Source organism: Bombus fervidus, chromosome 11 (assembly GCF_041682495.2).
Source record: "Bombus fervidus isolate BK054 chromosome 11, iyBomFerv1, whole genome shotgun sequence".
Taxonomy (NCBI): domain Eukaryota; kingdom Metazoa; phylum Arthropoda; class Insecta; order Hymenoptera; family Apidae; genus Bombus; species Bombus fervidus.
This window is the reverse complement of record NC_091527.1, coordinates 5,540,083-5,565,715: the sequence shown is the minus strand read 5'-3', so window position 1 is coordinate 5,565,715 and position 25,633 is coordinate 5,540,083. Positions and strand designations below refer to the sequence as shown.

The window sequence follows — 25,633 nt, the reverse complement described above, 5'->3', positions numbered from 1 at the left end:
ATCAAATTAATTAATATGAAAGTCCATAAATACAATGGTGTACAAATATGTACTTTCTGTAGCTAATACTGTAGCTAAATACTTTCTGTAGCTAGTATATCATGTTATTTCTTTTATTACATATAAACAGTAATAACCTTATTATTTAGAAGTAACTGTTTATACAAATTATTAGCAGTAGAGAAAAATAAGAAAAGCATATGCGTTAACGAATTACTATTATGGTATTCATCCATTATAATACGATACATCCTATATCCCATATATAAATTAAGAAGACAGTTAACGTCATACAACGTAAAGAGCAATCGAATGAAAATAACGACAATAAAAAAATAATAGACAAATAAAAATAGTATCACCTCTGTCCAACATAAATATTCGTGTCATAAATTTCCTGACATCAAATTAATATTCTGGCTGTAATAATAATTCATGGATCGATCTCATGGTCCAAAGTGGTCAGAAGGAAGAGGTTTTGACGTGATCGATTTCGAGAATGCAGCTATCGCAACGACGTCTTGCGTGAATTTCATCAAATACGGGTTACGATTTCCACCGAAACAAATTCCATGCGTTCTGTGTATCGTCGCGCGCTAGATATTCATAGAAGACAATTAAATACCTAGCCAATCGTAGAACTTAACGAGCATCGCGAAAGAAATATGTTCGTTTTGGGATGGATTCGTCCGATTTACTTGCGTGTCTCTTTGGCTGCATTCACATTGAATAAAGAAAGGTATAGCAGTCGGGGGTGTAATGAGGCTTATTTATTACCATAGGAGATTCGACCAATAAGGAGACGGGATGGTGGTCGTAGCCATGCCCAGCAGCCAATGAGAAGAGGGATCGAGTAGCTGTCAGATGGGCCACGCCTCGGCCAATCGGCGCTTAGCTGCGCATGACAGAGTGTCTCAGGCTCGGAACACGCCGGAGCGGCAGTCCCTTCTGGTGCGTGCGTAGGAGAACGTCTCTCTTTCGCCCGGTCACGAGAGAGAGGGAGTGTGTAAATCTGACGTTTCGTTATCATTCTTCGAACAATCTCCGTCGCCACAAATCCTTGGTACACTTTGCGGTGTCGCGCGTGTTTTTGGTACTGATTATACGATTGACGCGTCGCGTGTTGTCGAGTAAGGAGTGTTAGGTGTTAGGAGTGTAATATAAACAACACACAGTGCGTTTCACGAATCGTTCCAATCAAGTGCTACATCATCGATTGTGTCGCGTGTTTCTCGATAGTAGAATCAAGAGCTAGAATCGATACGCAAAAAGGTTTTTTCCTACTCGAAGTTTTATATAAAAAAGAAAAGAAGAATCGAAAACGAGACACATAGAGGAGGACAGAGAAAACGGACTATTTAACACGGTCCTAATAATAGCCAGTGCGCGTTCGTACGCGAGTATACTAAGCGCCTATAAATACACAGCTACCACGGGCCGCGGAAACACGAGCCCGTGGATTTCACGGTGCAACCTGCCACACGAGGAGATAGAAAAGACGCGAGTCCGAAGGGAAAAGAGGGAGAATAATCTTGAAGGAGGGCGCACCTGGCGCTCTAAAGAGAAACTTGCCATAATCGGATCTAGTCGGGGCCGGTAACGCAAGATAATCGTGCGTGGTACATATAAGACGGAGGGAAACTATAGAGATAGAGACGATTATAAAGAAATACACGTTGGAATACGTTGTATATGTAACATATACGCGAAAGATAGAAAAAGAGAGAGATAAGTGAAGCAATCGGTCCACCTTAGGCTCTCCGCTGTTTCCAGTACACCCAGCCTCTCAAAGCAGATTAGAGAATAACTAGAGTGAGATTTTATTATTCCACCTTGGTATATCCAACGAGTATATCCTTTCTTTTACTCTTGTAACACGAGAAACATCCCATGTTGGAATTTGTCGGCAGCTTCTCGTGCTTGCAGTAACTCTCTTCCAAGCGGTAGCCTAAAAATATCTCCTTCCTGCATATTCTGACGCGTTTATACAGTCACAAGTGTGGCGCGTTCTTCTTTTGTATTATCATATGTACTCTCCACTCGATCAAAACTGAAAAGTATACTCGTCCACTTTAAGTAGACGAGCCGGTCATATATCGATAGAGGTGTATCGAAAGAGAAACTTTTTCTAACAATTGTTTTCGACTAATCGATACAATCAAAACAGCGTGTTCGTTCGTTGAACCTAGTATATTATCCTATAGTCTGCTTTCTCTTCGTTAAAAGGCACGCTTTAATTACATACACGCATTGGTTGCATGTCGGTTCTAGATTAGAATTGTCAAATCAAAAAAAACAATTTCTATAGCGTTACGTATAATAGAAACTAAAATACACGATTAAAAGATCGTGTTGATTGAAGTTTAATCGCAACACGGCGAAGATAAACTGGAAGAAAATGTCTCGAAGAAAATTGGATCTGAGGAAGGAGCATCGTGGATGACCATCGAAAGGTATGAAGATCGTGAACGAATTAATCACCGCCGGTGGCTGGTACGTAGTTGAATATCTGCCGTCGGAACGATTCTCGAAAGAATCAAATCTGGTCCGTCGGCTGAGCGATCGATGCGTTCCGCAATCATTATTGGTGATTAATCAATCGACTAATTGTTCGATTAATATCACTTGGTAGAAGGAATAGAAGAAAAAATCGAATAAAATAGTGAGTGAAACGAAGTGTATCGAAGAAAAGTGGTCCACGGTGGAGGGTGGAGGGAACGGAGTGCAAGGGGTCGCCGTGGGCCCCGGAGATGATGCGATGATGGCCTACGGAGGAACCACCGGAAACGGAGGTGCGATGGGACCTTCTTCTGGTGGTGCTGATGTTTTGGGCTCGACCGGTGATTACAGCCCTCAGGGGACACCGACGCCGCTTACGGGACACGCTGCTGGACCCGTTGAGGCGACCACTTATGGTCCTACCACAGGACCAACCAGTTACAGTCCCCAAGATAGTCCTGCGAGTTCCGCCGGCGGCGGTAGCGGAAGCAATGGCCAACTTCCCAGCTTTGGATTTACCCAGGAACAAGTCGCCTGTGTTTGTGAGGTAAGTGTTCAGTTATACAATTTTTGATATAGTGTTTGAGTGTAGATTTGAAATTTGAGATTTGAATTTGCTTCGAATCGATGTGCGATCGATCGATAAAATAGATTCCGCGTGCGGTGTTGAACAACGAGTGTCCGACGGAAGGGTGCATGGTGCAGTTCCCTTAATTACGTTTCATACTACACAAATTTCGTTTAAAATTGATGGCCCACAAAATATTTAAACGGAGAAAATATGTGTAATGACAGATAATAGTGAAATGTAATTTATGATTTTGTTCCCTTTTTGTAATTAAGTATCAAGCGAATTGTGGCGTTTCTAACCCTTTTAGACGATTGAACAGAAATCAAGGTACTTTAAATAATATGAATACTTTCGGAAGATTTATTTGTATATGCTATTCTTTGGATACGTGATTTTTTTCTTTGTGCTATTTTGTAAACTAAGATGTAAATTAGCAAGATGAAACTTGAATATTTTGAAAGTTATTTACACCTCCGCAGAGAAGATTAATCGTGCTGCTTCTCTTAGGTTTATATGGCTCAAAATGGGTGGTGTACTTCAGTAGTTATGTTAAACATTTGGTTTTAGTATTAAATATAATTTATAAATAAAGTATTTCCAAAAAAAAAAAAAAATGTCTAAAGAATCATAAATGCGAAGTGAGGAGAACAGCAGAGAGTTAAAATTTCGTAGAATCCCTGGATATCTCATTTCGTCGTTTTAGAGTTAATCGTCCGCATAATTTATTTTATTTGTTCGTGTGTATATAGCATTTAAAAATATGAATGTTATCTGTATATCCGAGAACAATAGAGAAGTAAAATTCGCAACGTTGATAAAATTACCCATGAAATAGCAGTTAACTCTTGGCTAGTGCGAAAACGCTTGTTCGTAAGATGCTTAACTGGATTCGTTGGTTTAATTTACGTACGTTGCGAATATGCGATGATGAAATTGTCCCTGAAATTTTCTATTTTCCCGGGCCATGTTCCACGAGCACAACATTGTACAGCACCGCGCGCCAAGATTCACTTGCATGTCACACACCTAATGGAGTTCATACGATTTTACTGCAACCATAAATTGTTTTGTGTGCGACATTTACGCTCCTCTCGCATTGAACTGATCGAGCAGCCCACATGTGCGCGGCGGAATTTTACTTACGTGTCCCGAATATTTTATTCGGGGCACTGGTTCGAGATTGCCATTTTTTCTAAATTGGAACAAACGAAAATTAAAAGTGGAAGAAGATATATATTGAAAAAAGTTTATTTAACATTCGCACGATTATGAATGTTTGTACTTCTTTACGGAAATTAATTGAAAATTGATTGACCAGAAATCATCTTTCCTAATTTCAATTTTTAAGATAATATTCATGATGTTTTTTTAAACATTTCGTTGATTATGAATATTTATACAAATTTGTCTTTTTATGAAGATGGTTAAAAAGATAGAACCTAGAAAGAATATTGATTTACTTAATATCTGATATATACACTTGTCAATGTATAAAATTCGATTAATTATACACAAGTGCTAAGAAAAAATTTCGAAAAATACGGAATTTATCGGAATACTTATTCAATAATAAAAAAAAAATTCTTTTTGGACAGTACAGTAAAAATTAAAAATTAAAATATCCAGGCATACAAATTATAATAATTATGTTTTCTGGAAAGCAATATTCGGAAGTACTATAAAAATATAGCATGTGAAGAAATATTCAAAATTACTATAAAATATAAAAAATCTTTAGTGGCAGCAATTATTTGGCAGTGAGCGTGCGAGCGTTAATTGTATTAAATTATTTACTTGTATTACAAAATTACGTAAATTACATAAACCACTAGTAAATTAGGGCGCACATTATAGTATGTAGAAGGAATGTGCGAGGAACGTTGATAATGTATTTACACTTTTCCCATCAGTGCGTTACGTATACGGCTAGACGTTTAACTCCTTGCCCACGTCACATGGATATTCCGTTTAATTTATGACTACGTTTTGCGTTTTCGATAAACGACCCCGCTGTTCGCTCGGAATGGAATCGTTTAACGGGTAATTACGCCCGCGTCATAATAGAGAGGCTTAGAGAGTCTAGTGCATTTACGATCGTGCCTCACAATAATTCAAACTTATCGTTTCGGTTAAAAGCATTCCGTATCTTAAACATTTACCACGATCAAACGATCTATCTTTATTTAAAATTTGAGATTTTTAATTTGAAATTTTTAATGTTAAAATTTGGAAATTAGTAATACTCGACTATGGATGTTTATACAATACATTCATCCAATTGATATTTACGGATAATATTCAAATTTAATATCTAAACGTTTATGAAACATGAATGTACTTTTCAATATCTAAATATCACAATTAGTACTATACTTCAGATAGTTTCTATATTTCTGTACATGTATATCTTACATATTTTGTATATTCAAATTCTTCCCTCCGCCCCAAAAAGTATAAACATCAGCAGTCCAGTAATAATACATGACATCTGGTGAGATGTTGCTTCACCGGTCACCATAGTTACGTGTGTAATTTCCGATAACTCCGTGAGACGTGGGCGCTAGTTGTCTTGTATCATTCGAAATAACCGGCGTGAATCGACTTGTTCGAGAAAGAACGATCTATCGATATTTAGCGGTTCGCCGGGTGGTGCCGGTCGTTTCTTTGCGCTACCGTGTGTGTATATCGCGTGCTTCAAGTTCTCGCGCGCGCGAAGACAAATCGATCCTCGAGTCTCGCGGTGGAAATACGCGATGAAACGAGACAGAACGAAATCGTTTAACCGTTTAGTTCACCCCGGCATGTCGGTTTGATTTGTCGTCGGCCAATCGAAAATCGTTCTTACACCGTCGTTAAAGTCTGATCGCAGATCTCTCTGTCGGCCATTTCTCTTGGGCTTTCGTCGCGGCTCGTTTCTCATTATATGGCTGGATTTCTCTTACACATTTCGTGATTAATCGTTCGTCAGAAGCATTGCGCTTGGAAACTAGGTGGCACCCGGCGACGCGAATGAAGAAGTAACCATGGCAGGTGCGCGAGACTCGTACCACCGTCGCATTTAATGGACGCTCGTTTTTGGTAATTTGCCTGTAATGAGCAATCGAGTATCGATTCCGTCACAGCGTGTTATCTTTTTCCCCTCCTTTTTAATTTAATGCTCATGTGTAATGAGAATTTTACGGTGTTCTCTTCTTTTTTTATTTTATTCTTTACACGTTACGAGTCTTGGCATCGGAGAATAGCTCGTGAAAAGGGCATATCAATAGCGATGTGCTTTCAAACATTTCGGTCGCTTTGAATATTTATACGTTGCGAAAAATTCGAATCACTTTATACGCGATTCGATACTTGAAATTTTTGGAAGATTTAGTATATTCTGATCGAGTTGTTAAAATTTTGGTAAGTCTTGAAAATTTTAGTAGATTTCTTGTATATCTGATATAAAGCGTGTAAGATATAGGAAATATTCTTCCTATAATGATCATGAAATTTATCAAGACTTTCAGGGTTTATCAAAACATTAACAACTTAAGAATTTTAAGCATCGAATCACGTTCAAATTGTTTCGAATTTCCTCGAATTGCTTTGAAATTGAAACTCGAACGCCACCGTTACGTATTAGTATTATCAATGAATTTATTAAAGTTATCTTCCTCGATAAATGAACAGCATGCCATCCCCAGATCTTTATCTACGGTTGTATTAATGGAAAAGAGAAAAAGATAAAACTACCCTTTTCGCGAAAAGAAACAGATACGAGACGAAATAATTACGATTGAGAAACATACAAGATACACTAGAATAAGAGGAGATCGGGATGAGTTCTGCCGACTAACAGTGTGCCCCCCCTGTCTATCGTCTTCAAGGCGATGGTGTCGTCTGTCCAGGTTCTCCAACAAGCAGGCTCCGTGGAGAGGCTCGGCAGGTTTCTGTGGTCCCTGCCGGCGTGCACTAGGTTGCATCGCCATGAGAGCGTGCTGAAAGCCAAGGCAATTGTCGCTTTCCATCGGGGCCACTTCAAGGAGTTGTACAGGATCCTTGAGAGTCATACGTTCAGTCCGCACAATCATCAAAAACTGCAAGCTCTCTGGCTCAAGGCTCATTACATAGAGGCCGAGAGACTGAGAGGAAGGCCTCTTGGTGCAGTCGGTTAGTATAAGATTTTCTTCAAATTAATTTAAATATGCGTCGTCTAATCTGAAATATGATATAAATAATATGAAAGATACACGGGTACTATGTGCTATCTTTCAAAGTAGAAGGTTACTCGTTTGTCTAAAATTAATTGATGACTCAAGGCACTGAAGCATAATATGTTGTTTATTTATTCTGTAACTATAGCTCCTGGTTTCCAGTTCAATTGCATTGTAGTTATCTAAATTAAAGCGCGAGGTTATCCTCTCGTTCAAAATGAATTGATCTTTAAGATTATATAAACGCTAACCTATATGTTGTTTATTTGCTTATTATAGTTTTCGGGTTTTTAGTTTAACTCACTGAGGGCTAACGTTGAATTAACGCAACATTTCATTTACAGTATTTTTAATATTGTGACTATGAAAAGGAATTCCAAAAATTCGCGTAATACCTTTTTTGTCACTATTTCTTTCAGTTAGATTCTACAATTGTATAATATTTAAAGATATTGGGATATTTTTAGCATTATAATAATAAACCATTGCTCGGTCCTTAATGGATTAATCGCATTGTAGTCATCTATAATCTATATTTACTAATATGTTTCTTGTATTGATTGTCCATTCTATTGATAAACATATCCTTGAGTATCAATAGCATTTCATAACTTTAGAAAATATATTTATAGGTACTTTACAATTGAATACAAATTGAAATTAGATCTGTGCTGTTATTTTATCTAACAAAATATAGTAACATTAATTTAATGTAACATAGAAACCTTGAGTATTCAACTGATATTTAGATAAAATATATCTAACATTGAGTTCATTTTGTCACAGTTACCTAAGAGCTAAAACATATGACATTTCTTAAACTGTTTTGGCGGCCATATTGGTCACGTGACAGTTCAGCAGTCTAGCGTATAGAATACGAAATCTAATTTCTTCAGTAACTTTTTTACACAGTTTCGACACGTAAAGCATAACTTATTTTTATCTTCTATAGTTGAATGTATGTTTTAGTATATCATTGCGAAGGAATGTTTTCGAATGTTTCGCGTTCGTTGTTGCTCTCGATGTTTCGTGATCTCACTTAAACATCGATGATACGAGTGAGTTTAAAAATACGGATCAACCGCGTAACAACGCAGGATTTAATTTATTGGCGATTATAATAGCGCCGGAAAGGAAACATCTCGCGAAGGAACAAGCCTCGCGCCGCAATTTCGTGCCCGAGGCCTGCAAGCTTTATTTCTGTCGCGCATTGTAAACAGGGATGAAGGCGAGTTTAACGAGCTGACATTCTAATTAGATCTTTCTATTTACTTTTGTGAACCAATATGTGTCATCTGATCCCTTCTTCCCTCTCCTCTTTTCTCTCTATATGTCTGCTAAAACCAGAGAGCAAAAAGAGAAATTTTACTCCACCCCCTGTGTGACACGAAGCTGTAAAGATTTCCGGCTGCTTTGTTAGAATATTTCGCGATATTTTTATGACATCATTGCTAGCCATGGTTTTTTTTAGCGTACTTAGGTTAGGTCTTTATGGCTGGACCGAAAATTTTTTAAAGCCGGTCACCAACGGTAGTTTTCTTCTTCCTTTTTATATAAATTTGCTTTAATTATTAAATGATTGAATTTGTTTACAGTGATGTGAATAATATCCGCTCAGATGCATTCGTTAGATTTTTAAAATTTTAGCTAGTATTCAGTATTTGCGGGATTGGTAAGGATAATTGGCTTTATACCCAATGCAAAAATAAACAATTATATAAACAATTGATAAAAAAAATTTTTAAGTACCGCTGTTGGAATATAAAATGAAATGTCTATCTGACAGAAAACTTTTGTATACGACTGTAAATTCATTATATCGTTAACGAAACGCCAGAAAGGTATTTTTAAAAAATCTTGGAAATATAAACTTTTGTTTATGTGTTTGGTTCTCGTGGTCCCTGTATCGATGGCAATTGATAGCCGAAAGAGAATGCAAAACAATGCACGATATTTGTAGATCAAACGACGGAAATAAAATCGAACCACGCCGTGCGTGCATCACTGTTGCGTCGTTTTAAAAATATCCTCTCATAATTCAGAGGTTTTCTGTTATTCGTATATATCGTGTAATCCTCATGGGGATTTGTTTCGTTGTAATTAATGATAGCTGCGTGTAATCTTGCTTATAAACAAGAAAAATCCATAAAAATCCTAAAAGTAGCGATATTTAAAAAAAGATTAGAATAGTAGCTTATTACTAGAATTTAGGTATAAGGAAGATTGTAGAGGTTATCCCTAGTAGTAGTGAAGTTAACATAAATGCAATGTAAATTTATTTGAAATATTTTATTTACAAAATTGACCAAAAGTGTTATCCCTGGTAGTAGTGAAGTTAACATAGATGCAATGTAAATTTATTTGAAATATTTTATTTACAAAATTGACCAAAAGTGTTTGAATTACAGGAAAGTATCGCGTTCGGCGCAAATTTCCACTGCCACGTACAATTTGGGACGGTGAGGAGACGTCTTACTGCTTCAAGGAGAAATCCAGGAGCGTCCTGAGGGATTGGTACGCCACCAATCCCTATCCCTCACCTCGCGAGAAACGAGAATTGGCAGAGAGCACGGGCCTCACCACTACGCAAGTCAGCAACTGGTTCAAGAACCGAAGACAAAGGGATCGTGCAGCTGAACACAGGTATTTATCTCTTTCTTTAAGATTTCTAACATTAATTCTATCTTAATAACACTATGCTTTGTGTTAAAAAGCGTCAGATGGTACTCATAAGTATCTCTGAATCAAATATTTTTATCGTCTTCTACTTCGAATAGTCCTTTCTGCATAATAACCTTTAAAAGGTCAAAACCATTTAGAACGTTGACATTTTGTACATTGTCATCGTCTTTGTTCCTGCTAAAACATCCGATACCTTATTCATCTTACCCGACCCAGTAAACAGATAATGCTAGTAATAAACCGTCGAAATGTATCATCAGTCAGGCGGGAAATTTGAAAGCTCTTACTCACGCAACGGTGTGTTACTTACAGTTATTAAGACGCTTTATAAACAGACAAATTTACGCGTACACACGATGAACGTGTAAATTAGCTCATGAATAAGGGGTTTCCATCTCGGACATTTTGAAGAGGAAGTTACATAACCTCCTTCTAATAACCAAATATCGGGATACGCCAGACACGTCTGCTTGTTTTGAAGCGGAGGAAAGAGAGGAAGGAAACACACGAGGAATGCCGGTGGTGATATAATTGTTTCCATAATAATATCTCGGTCTGGATATATGTACATATTTTCCTATATATCTTTTCTTGGATGGCCTTGTTGGAAGAAGTTAATCGACAGTGGCCGAGCTGATATCCGTGGAATCCGTGGAGGGCGCAAGCGTAGGAGTTTCATGTTGTTTGGAAGGTCGTTGCTCTACATCCGATTTTAGAAACGACCGAGCAAACTCGAAGACGGCCTCATAACTACGTAACGTTAGTAGCGATACTAGCGATGCATTTCTCTCTCGTCTTGTGATCCGCTTTTTGTTTGTCGTATCTTAACTTCTCCCAGTAAATTTGTAATTTACACTGTAAGAACACGTTGTCTGGTTATCGATAAAATAAGGGTTCTTACGTGTACGCTTTTCTTTTTCCGTTGTTACTTCTAGATTGTCCTCGAATTTAATTATATGGACGTTAACTTTTCCGTTCTGTTCACGCTGGAGCTCTGTAATTTTCGATCCGAAACGAACACCTCGTTCAAGATGTAACATGATCTGTCGAACCGCTTAATCGTAAGATCCTCATTACCGCCATTTTGCTTCTTAACCGGAAAGAGTTAAAATTCTCCACTACTCGGAACAATTTAAGTACCGTTATAATACGCTCCCTTGAAACCGCGTGGCAATATATGTTCAATTTTTATGTCCTCCTCTTGTATCATAATTTTCTATTTCCGTGATATTTTAACTGATAACAAGAACCTTCTCATGTTCTTCATCTTCTTTGCTGAAAAGAAGCTTCAACTTACAATTAGACGCATGCAATCAACCAAGTTGATAACCGATAGAAATAGACACAGAATAGGTGAATATATTAAAGTAAAGAATCTTCAACTTTCGATTCGTATAGAACCATAATTCTTAACTTGTGGACCGCGAAATATTTTCTAGAGGATTGCCGTGGTCATTTTTAGTTGAAGATTTTTAGCACCAATTAAATGTTAGATTAGAATTAAATTTTGCAGATTTCATTAAAATTGTTCTTTTATATAAGGGATACGTATAATATAAATTATATAGGGATATATATGTACCACATGTAATAAGGGAAGAAAGTCACAATTTATTTGGTTATCACAGGAAAGTCGTACGACTTAAAAAAAGGCTAGAAAACTTTGATATAAGAAATTCATGATGATCAACGAATAGACTGAGACGCAATCGAGTGGACGTGGTCGGATACAATAAATACACAAAAAAAAAAAGAAAACCAGTCGTTGTTCCCTTGATTTTGGTGAGTCCATCGATGCGAATCATGGCCAGGATAGACGGCGTTCCTCCTCGCCGAGAATTTCGCGAGGGAGGAAGTGGGAAGCACCACCGTGGCGAGGCCCAGTCCAGTACACAGCCGTGTCACGCCACGGGGAACGTATCGAATTTCTTATGGCTTCTGTGTATTCCCATGAACGGAGACAGAAGGTCAGAGCGAAACAGAAAGGTAGACAGAGAGACGTCAGAGGGAAGAAAGAGAGAGATATAGAGGCGCGGTGGTGGATCCTATAGTCCTATCCGATGGCTTTGGGGGTATCGTGGATACGCATGGCATCATTCGCGGCATATTAATTACAGGAAATCCTACAAAGCATCCATATCACCCTCCCATGCTTTCCCTGTACGTAATTCGTTGTACACCCTATCGATGAAATATCGAGTTGGCACTGAACGATATTGAGATCATCGTTGCACTTTCACTTCTTTTTATTAGGAAAAATATACATTATATCTTTTATGAGAATATTCTTCCTTTTCGTTGGCAGAAGATCGATAGATTGTATTTAGATGTCGTTGCATTTTTTTTTTTTTTTTTTTTTTTAAGATCATTGCTCGTTCCTTTACTTTTTCTCATTGCGTATATGTATAAACGAGGCGATTAAATACACTGACGATGAGCTCGAGGCATTGAGTATCTTTGACAGAGGTTGGGTCGTTTGAATTTAGACGAAACAATTCCATGACGGAATACGATTTTTGTCTTTTGACTCATAGTCCGTCATCTTGGTTCGTTGTGCAGGGTAGCCAACTTTATCTTGCAAAGAGACTAGGAGGCAGCGCGAAACGTAAACAAGCGGCACGGATTGCACCGCTTAGACAAGCAATTCTTATCGCCACGCACCGTTAAGCGCCTTCTTTTTTCATCTCCTTCCCTTTTTACTCTTCGTCGCGCAGTTTCAGTGGGAGCACACGTGAGTCATTAATTCCCCGAAATGTTCTAGCTCCGCTCTTGTATTTTCGTTTCGGTCGAATTTATCGTCGAGCCTCAATCACCAAGGTTGCATCCCAATTAGTGTAACGTGAAACTAAAGACGAGCTGAATGAATACTTATATATTGTAAGAGTTTTTCAAATGAAAAATCTATCCACTATTAAGTGACTTTTGCTGTAACAGACGAATAATCTCGAGTGTAATTGTCTGGTTATTCGTAGATGAAAATTTAAGCCCTTTAGGTGTCGTATCTCGATAGCGATCCATCGAGATAGGTTATAATGCGATACATCAAAATTTTACCTCCAAATAAGATTTGTCGCGAACGTGAATTATCCTAGGAAGAGAAAGGATAATTCAATTGAGCACGGTCTTCTTCGTCTACGTTGTCTAAACCAGAGAGAGTACTTTATTAATTGAGCCATCAAAGTAATCAGATGAATCTTTTCTTCCCGACTCTGTATCTAAAGACACAGCCGCCTGTTAATTCTTAGAACTTAAAACTTAGAACACATCGACTCAGATTTTATTAACAGACTGGCGACCGATAAGGAAGATTTCCCCATTTCGTTTAGCAACACGTTGAATATTTTGAACGAAAGAATATAATATCGATAATAACTAGACCATAAATTTTTACGCATCTATGGAGAATTTAAATGTACGGTATGCGTACAATATGAAAAATTATGTAAAATATTCAAAGTATAATATATCACGACCGAAAGGAATTTTAAATCCCATGTTTTAATACAAATATTAATTTGCATAAGCAGTCTAATAATAACAATACACAGTCGAAAATAAGATATAATACTAATAGGTATAGTGATTTTATAAAATTTAAAAAGGATACAAAAGATTTAAGAACATATTGAAAGAAGAAGCTTCGACTAATATGCAAAGAACAAAATTGATAAGAAGATACGATCTCCGTTCTAACGAAGCTGACCAAGAGTCATCGTTATTTTTTTCTTTTTCTTCCTTTACTTTTGATCTTTTTTTTTTTTTTTTTATTTTTGCTTCGACATTTACTGTCGATCAGCAAAAAAACGTCATGCTAAACGTTGTCTGTGACCGGTGTCCGGTAACCGAACGTGCGCACGGATCATAGGAACACAAAGGGACGATAAGAGAAAAAGATGCTGATCGCGAGATTTCGGACGGCGCCGTCTGCTCGTTATCTGCACCTCTTTTGTTCCACGCAATTCCATCCGCGCTCTCGAATATCTTCCTCTTTGGCGACACGCGTGGCGGCTGCCAAGAGTTAACGGAATATTCTCTAGCCATGTGTTGACTCTATCGGAGATTGAAATATTACCAAATTCTTTTACGATAGTAATAATATTATGATTCGAGTTATAGTACGAAAGTATCTTTTAAGTCTCAATTATTCCGCTATAGTACGTCGTATATTTTTAACAGAAAAATTGTTTCGAAATTAGCTACGTGTACAAATTAACTTTGGCTTTATCGAGGTATCTCTAAAAGTATACGTGGTTTTAATTCAATAATACGTACAAATTCAATGATATTAAATTTTTATAAGTGTTCTGTATTATTTTAAGGAATAATTCTCTTTTTCTCAATTATTCTATCATCACGTTGCACGTACAATCTTTGTGTTAGTGAGCGTTTCGGTTTATTCAATATGAACTGACTTGCATCAACAAACTGAAATACTTTGAGATTCATAAGTGAACGGAGATTTAAATTGCCAATACCCCAGTGAATTAACGTCCGGAAAATAACCGGAATTTATGGAAAAATTTACAGACAGAATGAAGTTGTCGAAGGTTATTGCCTTCCGAACTGCAAGTTTCGAGTCACGCGAGCCTTTTGAATAAATCGTCTGTTCTTCGTTTGTGCATTATGTGTATGGATCACGTGTAAACGAGCTGGTTAAATCGTTCGATAAGAGCTCCCAGGGGAGAGGAGGGTATACACTGTATGCATTCCAGAGTTTGACGTTCTTTGCCCGATGCCGACGCCCACGAGACGCCCCAGTCTCGTGGGGCCCGCGATACCACTAACGTTTCCGCCCCTGCACGCGTGATCCAACTTTAATTTACATCAGCTTGTCGAGGCCCCGGATCGTTTGTCGAAGAACTCAGACAAAGTCTGTCTTGCTCGAATTTTCCATAATTATTCGCTTTTCGCGGTCTTGTTTTTTTATTATTTATTTGTTCTTTTGCAGCCAGATTTTTTTTATGCAAAGATACATTTTTATAGAGAAATTATACGCTTCTCGTAAACTTTTCTTTTGTTTGTTAACTTTTTTTCTGGTGAATAATAATAATGGCGACATACATTTGTATAGAAATCATTATTATTTATTAATTTTGATGTAGGTAGTATTTATGAATTCTTTGCGAAATTATAGAAAAGCTGGAAAATTTTTGCTGCGAAATGTGGAAAATGAAGATTAGATTTGAAATAGTAGAAGTTGATGAAATTCTGCTTTGCTCGGTTGCTCGATAATTATTTATCCTTCACTTCAACTTAACGATAATTGTTTATCTTATTTATTCTTTTCTAGTGAGGTATTTTTATGGACAGATACATTTGTATAGAGAAATTGGAAATAATTCTTATTTATTAATTTTGATGTATGTAGTATTTATGAATTCTTTGTGAAATTATAGAAAAGCTGGAAAATTTTTGCTGCGAAATGTGGAAAATGAAGATTAGATTTGGAATAGTAGAAGTTGATGAAATTCTGCTTTGCTCGGTTGCTGGATAATTATTTATCCTTCACTTCAACTTAACGATAATTGTTTATCTTATTTATTCTTTTCTAGTGAGGTATTTTTATGGACGGATACATTTGTATAGAGAAATTGGAAATAATTCTTATTTATTAATTTTGATGTATGTACTATTTATGAATTCTTTGTGAAATTATAGAAAAGTTGAAAAATTTTTGCTGCGAAATATGGAAAATGAATATTAAATTTGGAATAGATTAAATCTAAAGATTAAATCTGTCATCATCTTATTTCTTACTTATTTACTCTTCTCTAGTGAGATATTTTTATGAACAAATATTTATATGAACAAATTTGGAAACTATTCGCTTTTTAAATTCTCTTCTATTACTCATAAACTTTTTTCTAGTGAAAGCTTTTTATACAAGGATACAAGTATGTAGAGAAATTGGAGATTAGTCTTATTAACTAATTGTTTCATGGAAAAATTATAGAGAAACTGGAAAAGCTTTGGCGCAAAGTATGATTTCAAAGTATAAAAAATGAAGATGAGAATTGAAATAGTAGAACGTAGGAATGAAAAATAACAGCATTCGTAACAACGTTAGAAGTGAAGTTTTGTTCTACGCAAAGAATTTCAATTAGTTTCTGATATTTGTTTAAAGCTTAGAGAATGTCGAATTCCGGTAGTCGCTACTGGGCGCCCGCAGGAATCACAGCGGTAGTCGTATTTTAACAACGATTATCGTTTCAATATACTTCACATTCTGTACTCTAAATTTTCATCGTTTATTTCGATTCTTTCATGTAAAATACATCGCCTAATAGTATCATAATTACTTTACATAGTACTTTATGGGAGACGAACCATTATTAAATTATTGAAAAAATAAAATAACAAATATATTGGGTTGGCAACTAAGTGATTGCGGTTTTTGTCAATACCATCTAATGATAAAATCCGCAATCACTTAGTTACCAACTCAATATTAATTGTTATAGGCGAAGAACAATAGCGTCATAACCACCTTTTTTTTAATGATGATTATAATAATAACCAATTTTATTTTTAATTTTATTTTTAAATATACACTTTGTGTAGAACCATTCTAAAGGCGGGAAACTCTAAGATAAATTTCTAGATTCCAGGTAATAATCGTTTTTGCCTCGCTGGGCGTAACATAATCTTAATTTTTTGCATCCCGGCCGTGTCATCATCGAGCCGTCGATTATTGTTCCTGGAATTTCGAAGTTCTGACAAAATGACCGCTATCTTCGGGAATATTCAGCGGCTCTAGGGGTTACAATCGGCGACCGTCTACCGAATTGTCAAGGCTGTCAACAGTGGCCGATAATAACCGCGCTTCTTCTTGTGGCCGCCGTTGGCAGTTTCAAGTTCAAGTTACAAGACACAGTTTCAAGTTCGAGGTGCGACACGGTTTCGCTCTGCGTGTGTTGAAACATCTAAATTTTCCAATGAGATAAAGAGCACGCAGCTGTAGAAAAATCGGCGAATTTATACATATATGTAATCTAATAGCAACGGTTAGAGAAGAAATCAGCAGATACGCAGAAAAATATAAGGAAAGAACGGTAACACATCCAAACTAGCTGTTCTGCTGAAGCGAACAGAACTCTCATAGAAAGAAGACTAAAAAGAAAACACCCCACTGACCTCACTAAAGAAATAAAATAGTCAAACTCGAAGATGGTATGCCGCTGGGGGGAGGGGGTAGTCATCCACATGTTATTTAGCAACTAAGTTAGAAAAATTTACCAAATGTCCAGGTGGACAAACTGTAAAGTACAAATTAAATAATAAAAAAAAACAAAAAAAATATGTGATCTTACCGTGAAATCCGGAAGCTTCGGTCATTTAAAGATTCACCGTAGTCGTCCTAATCTGAGATTATGCCGAAATCTTCCACGCTCCTAGCTTTTGAGAGTAATCCTTTTTTTTTCTCTTTTTTAATTTGTTGTTTCTTATATTTAAGTCTTGAGTTTTGTTATTTTGTAAATCGAAGAGTTCTCGTAGAAAACACTGTGAGTGGCAAGAAAGAAGTTTGTCAGGAGCAAAAAGAAAACTTATGTATTAATGTAGTGGAAATTGTTGGAAAAGAAAGGCGTATCTGTAGAAAACGCTGTGAGCGCCAAGAAGCAGATTTTTCGCGAGGAAAAGAAAAATTATGCATTAATGTAGTGGAAATTCGTGAAGAGGAAAAGCGTCTATAGGAAAACCTGTATGTGTAGTACACCTCTTAGTTGTGAAGAAAACTTCGTTTTCCATTCAGTTGGCATAGACAAAAGTCAACAAACAATTGACTAATAATTTATTGGTACTTTTATATGCTTTTCTATAGAGGCGACGTTGTGACATTATATTCTAGTCATTATTATTAATGATATTATTAAAATTGCGCTTCAATTTTATACCACGGTATTCTCATTGGTACGCTAACATTTTTCAATAAAAAATGGAAATCTTCCAATTTTGCCATTTACAGTATTTTCTTCAAGTACTTTTGAATTTTCGTCACGCGTTAGAATGAGCTTACAGTTACAGAATTTCGTGTAGTCTCTCGTCCGATCTTCTGGTTTTAAACTTCCATCTATTTCGACGTAGCATTGGCGCCTGCGACGCTACGATCTAAACACTCTTTGAATCTTCGATTCAACGTTTCAAACTCTAAATCGATAATAATCAAATTTGAATTATTACAGTACGTTGGTTATATCTTCTTAATAACACACTTGTTACGATTCATCTTCCTAGTATTCTTGCCTCTGTGAAATTAAAAAGAAAATAGACTGAAATTGTGAAACTTAGTTCACCTTATGGTTCTCTCTCTCTCTCTCTCTCTCTCTCTCTCTCTCTCTCTCTCTCTCTCTGTCTCTCTCGTCACTAAACTTGACGCCATAAATCGTTACGAGCCACTCTTGAAATATCCGTGTGTCTCTTCCTGGACATAAAACTCTGCCGTTGAGAGATCCAGCGCCTGGTGTCTCTTCGTTGCATTGTACCCTGGCACTCTTCGCCACGAGCGGATGAAAATAAACTTCACTCTCTCCCGCACGTGCCACGACAATGTTTTTCTTTATTTTTCTTTTTTTTTTTTTTTCTTGCGAACGCTGTTCTGTGCTACGCACGTCACTTAACCTGTTAACTACCTGAAAGGACGAGTAAGATTTATATCTAATAGCTATAAGATAACTCATCTATACCTCTATATCACGCCATGTGATGTAATGCTTTATTAATACGAGGTTCGGTTGTATATATAAATTTTATTCGTTTGTTATTATATTGGCTATCAGCGGAGTGTATTTAGGCTAATTATTAAACCATAGAGTCTCCAATTACGTCGGCTCAATTTTAGTTGCTTTTCTCGTACGTAATTCTGCTTATCGTTACATCTCGCAAGTAGTAATTTAATTACGCTATTATAATTACAATACAACTGATTCTGTATATGTACAGAAAGCACAAACTAGAACAAATGAATTCGCATTTATCAATTCTCTATCGCTCTATCTATCAAAAATTTAATTGTTATTTGTTAAAAATGTATAAGTAATGTAGCAGTATAAATGTGTAAGTAACATATTTTTCAGATAGAAAGTCTTAGAAATAGTGTTAAATATATCATTTCTAGAAATATAATCATTTTTATTTTCATTTACGTGTACTCGTTGTTCTTATTTTCACTACGTTTTATTATGTGTTTACCTCCCCTTAAAAGGTGCGGTATCATACCACGTAACGTCCGACTAGATATATGATATTTTTACTATGATAACGTTTCTATGTGATTCGTGAAATTAAACGAAATTACCAGCAAAGCTATTTAAATGTTTTTTTTACGCATTTCTTCCATATTAACGTAACCTGCCTCAATCTGCATCCTACAAACATGTAACAAGGGGGTTCAGTTTCAACTCCGTAGCGCGGAGAATGCTTTTTGAAACCAGTCAGTTAACAGGTTAAAGCGGTGGTGGTTATTATACCCTGGCCCTGACTAATATCATCATCCTGTCGATGGAAGAGAGCTGTTTCTCTTTCAGACGCCTTCTAATCTTCGAAAATGCCGAGCAACGTAACTCGTTCGCCTGGTCGAAAGGTTAAGAACAACATTTCGCCGCCGAAAATAAATAAAGCCGGAAGAGGCAGACGTGGTCCCTACGTGCCGTCCAGACGTTTTGCCTCTTCCGTTTAGCTCTTTGGCTCGTTTTCCTTACCGCCAACAAGTATCGATGAATAAATAGAGGAACCAGCAAAACCATTCGCTCTGAGATTCACCGAAGATAAGATGCTTTATGATAGCATTTCGTTCCATTACTCGGATAATTATATTTAAATTTCCGGGTTATCTATCCGCGTTCTTGTCCAAATTACTATGAAAAGATGTTTTAGAAAACATCGATCTGTGGTACGAAAAACGAGCCTGATAAATCGAAATAAAAGGAAAACGTATCACATGTTATCTTGGAAATGAAGAAACAATATCTGGTTTGTTTCTCGTCGAATTTATTCCAAGATCTATGTTGAGTTTCCTATTCTTTATATTCTTCGGACGAACTTTTTAAACTTGTTGTTCGATCTTGATATATACACGTTGAAGACTCAATTTAACCAGTTAGCTGTTTTCCGACGAGTATACTCGTCATGAAAAAATGGCAATATTTCGTGTTGCGATTAGCACTGTCAGTAATAAAATTCAAAAATAAGACAGTCGTTTTATTAAAACGTAATTATATATCATAAGGGACACACGCATTCTGTGTTTGACGAGTATACTCGTCACCGATTACTTTTTGCCTCGCGTTTTAGCTACACGCTTTTCAAAGAGGTCGCAACAGCCAACTGGTTAGTGACACAGTGGTTCGTAATATTCGTATTAAAATTATTCGTAATATTCGTTTAAACTATAGAAACGTTCGATTCAAACTTTCCAGCGAAGCTGAAACTTCGTTTAAAAAACGATAGAGCAAGATATTCGATCAAAGTGTTCGAACAAAACCGTTGCCCTTTGTAACCTTGAGCCGTCAATCAGACGCAAATGGCAAATTCCGTCATGACAAATTGCTGCATCTTTGGACAAGATCCAATCGTCGTATAATTTTATCTACTCATTGAAATATCAAGTAATCACTAACTGGGTATCGGATAAGGTATGTTATTGGTTTGGCAACTAAATGATTGCGGATTTTGTCATTAGGTAGTATGGACAAAATCTGCAATCACTTAGTTGCCAAACCAATACATCGATCGGAACAGGAGGTAATCCGAAACGGGGCATATCTGCTGAATAAGCGAACTGTTACGAAAGACGTCGAAACCAAGACTCGTTATGATGTTTTTTGCCGTAAAAACAGTGTGCGGTCTATCGTTGTCACGCAGCGATTTCATAGAATCTCCTCCTTTGTTCGTATACTGTGTCGGTTGGATCTGTGTGTTTAAAGATTAGTAAAGACACAACATTATTTCGTGGTGTGAATTCTGCGAATTCCGTTACTCGTCTACCAAATGGCTGCAAAGTAATAGAAAGTAAAGAAAAATATGTACATTGATGGAACAAGTGACGGTATTTTTCCTTTTTAAGCCGATTTTAAGTTTCACTGAAAAATTTGCTGTTCTTCGAAATTTTCTTTTTCTTCTACCTGCCCCACCACACAGTTTCTGTATACATTGGAATTTCACCGTTTCATCGTCGTTTTTATCTTATTATTCTCTGATTCTACAAATGGACAAGTTTCTATTTATGTTGATTAATCATGTTTTATAATTTCATTGTCATTTACGTTATATTATTTTATATAGTTAAGTTTCTCTATCTTCGTTAAGATTCTGTAATTTTATTGTTATTTTTACATTTTTATTTTTTGATTCTACAAGTGAGGAATTATAATACGTATTTTGTTTCGAAAGTAGAAACGCAGAGTCAGCTAATCGACTTCTGCGTAACTCTTGGCGTATGCCCCACGGGTTTCTTGGTTCGATGGATCGAAGAAGAGTCGTGGCTGCACGGTTCGCTGGGGTCGCAGCCCCAGTAATGGCTCTGTCGTTGTTCTCCAGTGTCAACAAAACATTGCTAATGTACCCAGGCCAACACAAATTCACCCTAGCCTCACCCTCGTTGCGCCACTGTCAGCGCACCCTCGTCTTCGTACCACGATAAATCGAGGGCTGCCTAGAGAAAGGAACAACCAGGAAAATGGAGGATCGGTTGCCTAGAATTCTCTTCCTGTAACTATTCAGCCATTCGAAACTCGAATCATATTTTTTCTTTTTCCATAAAATTTTCTTAAAAATTTTTTTTCCATCCAAGTTTCTTAAAAATCTAATTACAAACATCTAATTAATTTAGGTCTTAGATCGCAGAAAAACGTTAATTACTTCGAATTCATTTTCTACGTCTATCGATCGCTTGGAAAATTCGATATCCTGCACGGTTGTTCTTGAAAATTGTCCTATGCTTTCTATTTAGATTTTCGAGGTTCTCTTGAAAATTCGAATCCCTAAGAATTCTTTCCAACTTTCTACATTCTTAGAGAATTAATTCTATTGGAAATTGCTTTTTAACATTTATCGATCGCGTGAAAATTCTAATGTTAGTTATCACGTGACTTGTCTTAAAATATTTCTTCGCTTCGGATTCTTAGAGAATTAGAATTTCTCTCCGATATTTATCGATTAGCCAAAAATACGAATTTCAAACTCTTACGTAATTCCTGCCAAATAATTTTTTTAGCGAAATTGATCGAGGTTTGGGTAACCACTTGGGATCGACGATATTGGAAATATTTTAACGATAAATTCAATTACGTACAAACCGGAGATGCTTACTTTGAATCTCTCAATCTGTTCGTTAGTCGTATGCAACCTTAATCGTTCTCAATTGCATTGATCTTCGATAACCGATTTCTCGTTCTATTTGTAGATACTTTGACGGACATTCTTTCATAAGTATTCCATCAAGAATACGAGATGTTCTTGTAATCATTCTTCTAATCTCATTACGATTGATCGTTATAACAATAGCCGTCAGTCTTACATTTCCTTTCTCATTTTTCATTTCCTTCTCATTTTTTCCCCTGTCTCTGCTTGAGAGATCACAAATTTACCGTAAATACTTAATTTATATAGATGAAATATAGGTTAACTTATAGGTTAGGTTAGCTCACAAGTAATGCGGATTTTTTGCTAGCATATTTGGTAAAAATAAAAGCTTATCCATCGGTAAATGACTAATGATGTATTTTTTTCTTATTTTGTACGATTCAATGGCATTATTTTTCAATTCAATGGCAAATTTCTCTTAAACTCTATAGCGAAGGTTAGTTGACAATAAAGATCAATGCACGCCATGCTTTTTCTACATATTTGATTCTGTTTGGAAAATTGACTTTCTCCAAGATTATTATTATTAAAGATACATGTACTTACTTTGACTAGAAATTTAAATGTGTAAAAAGAAGTGGATAAATGCGAGTACATAGTTTAGCTTCATTTAGATTTTGTTTCATATATTTTGTTGCACCATTTGTAAAAATATAAACTTTTATAAACATCATACCCATCAAATTACCTGATGTATTATAATAATTAATGACAAATTAATTCCATCAGCGACAACTATGATCGATAATGATAATTTCATCGTTTAAAATAATTTAATAAATCATCTATAGCTCGGTAATAACGAAATAATAAAGTTGAATTTTCTTTAAAATATTATCTCGATTGAAAAGCGAATTAAAAAGAAATAGCTATGTAAAGTAGTAAAAGCTATAATCAAAAGTGTCGGATTAAACGAATTAAAAGTAAGCAGTAGAAGTTGAAGGAAATATTCGTGGAATTTCTTCAAAGCATTCCTTCCTCGAAATGTTTGACGCTGTTGAACCTCCTCGAATATTTAATGGCGTGATAAATATCCTAAGTTTTTATTATTCCTTCTATCCATCAGATTATCTGCATGCTTAGAATCTTAGATCAGATATTCTGGGCGAGTAGGTTGGCCGCGTTTTGTTTGCAACCATTTAATCAACGTGTGTGGCTTTATTTACGATTTCCACGAATTAACTTTATAATCACCCTGTATAGTTTCATGTGTCACGTTTATTTATTATTATTAGATCAACCTACGATATAGTTTATCACGAGGGGCGAAAAGAAATCGGATGAAATCGATAGAAACGTAAATTGTTATTCTTCCAGGTGCAAAACGATTTCTTTGTTAATTTTAGTCCTAGTTCTATAATAATTTCGTAACGCGTATGGTTTTATCTCGTTCTTAACGTTAAAATTAATACTCTACTTTCAGAACTTCGGTTCTTTTTTTAGGAAACGCTTAATCTTTAAAATCATATTACCTTTATTCTTCTTGATTAATTATTTCTCTTCCATTATCTATGTGATTCTTGTTTGAGAAGACTGGTAGGAACATTAGGTGCATTTTGACTTGGATCTATTAGTAAAATTGTTGGTAAAGCTACTTAGAGATCTGTCAGTCCCTTGGGTTGTTCGTGTTGTTTGCTGAGCTTTCCTATGTAAATCTTGCCAGTCTCTTTTGACAGAACTTCCGACTTCTACAGGTCAGCTGGTACTTCAATTCGTAAGCTATTGGGAATTTTTCGATGCCGCAACGCCCATCAATTTAGAAATTTCTTAATCGAACAACTTTCTATTTCTAAATCTTCTGTCGATTAAAGCTTTCGAATTATTTTATCACTTGTATCTGTATCGTTGACTTGATTAGTCAAAATTAACACTAGGACTACCAGAATGATCAGAATGAACAATACAATATTAATTTTATATATCTTTAACAGTACTACTTTTGGGAATTTATATAATTCTTTGTAAAACATTTTCATTTTTGTTTATTCAGTGTTAACTTCATACTTTGATCATAAATAACTTGAATATTAATGGTACACATCGATAATCAATGATACAATAATGTAATATAATATAATACAATTTTCTCAGTCAAGAAAATTCTAAACGAATCTTCTCCGCAATGTTTTCTTCATCATGACACACAGCATGTGTAACGTGTAATATGTAATTCAAATTTAATGATACACGGTGAATAATTATAAACTCAACCTTATTTTTAGGTATTTCATAATATTAAAAGAAAAAGTGAGGAAATCGTTTATGTAATCTCATATTATAACATAAAATAAAACTGAAGATACAACAAACAGAAATTTTCTTCTTTCGAAGTCTGCAAGACATTAAATTTCACATTTTCAAATTTGTGTTTTCTACTATGAAAAGATATAAACTCAATGTTAATTTTGTTACTTTTCCATTCAATATTTACTGAACTCCTCTTTATTTTTTATTACTTCTGTTTGGTATACTATGCACTAACTTATTCACAGCTTCGTACTGAGTATCCACCCACGCGGATTTTATTCTTTCTTTTTTTAAATTCAACGATATTTTTGATAGGTGGTTTCTCCAAATCATAAACTTTTCTTGCTAGAATTTAGCTCAGGTTCGAATCACCCAATGCTAATCATGATAATAATTCTATTTCAAAATCTTGAAATTACATTTTTGTAGCTGTTGTACAAATAAGAGCATTGTCTTGCCGAGACATTGTCTCTTTGTTTTCCATTTCAGTTACAAAAGGCAATAATTCCTGATGTAACACCTCTTCATCATATCCTATAGCGTTCAATCTATCCTTTAGGAACACCTTTTCACTTAACATATCTAATCATAATCGATTGTTTTTTGAAAATATCAAAGAAATAATAGAGAAAATGTGTTTGAGTCTATAATTATTCGAATAACACTATGAATACAATATAACACTACGAATCCCTTTAGGTATGATCGATGGTTTCTTGGAAATATTACAGAAATAATACAGAAAATGTGTCTATAATTATTCACACAACACTATGAATATAATATAACACTATGAATCCCTCCAGCTACTATCGGTGTTTTCTTGGAAATATTACAGAGATAATACAGAAAATGTGTTTGAGTCCATAATTATTCACACAACACTATGAATACAATATAACACTACGAATCCCTTTAGGTATGATCGATGGTTTCTTGGAAATATTACAGAAATAATACAGAAAATGTGTCTATAATTATTCACACAAAAGTATGAATATAATACAACACTACGAATCCCTCCAGCTACTATCGTTGTTTTCTTGGAAATATTACAGAGATAATAGAGAAAATGTGTTTGAGT

At 35.7% G+C, this 25,633-nt stretch overlaps 1 protein-coding gene across 3 annotated transcripts in view; it reads left to right on the top strand.

Moving 5' to 3' along the window:
* The first annotated feature begins 781 nt into the window (after nt 1–781).
* Nucleotides 782–25,633, top strand: part of So (SIX homeobox 1 protein sine oculis) — a 58,575-nt gene continuing 33,723 nt past the window's right edge. Inside the window, exons 1-3 of one of the 3 annotated variants that reach the window (XM_072012196.1) lie at nt 782–3,046; nt 6,937–7,219; nt 9,672–9,906. In XM_072012196.1, coding sequence (XP_071868297.1) covers nt 2,759–3,046; nt 6,937–7,219; nt 9,672–9,906 — 806 coding nt within the window. In that variant the 5' untranslated portion in view covers nt 782–2,758. The remainder of the gene's footprint in view (nt 3,047–6,936; nt 7,220–9,671; nt 9,907–25,633) is intronic. The other 2 variants (XM_072012194.1, XM_072012195.1) reach the window with 2 other exon arrangements.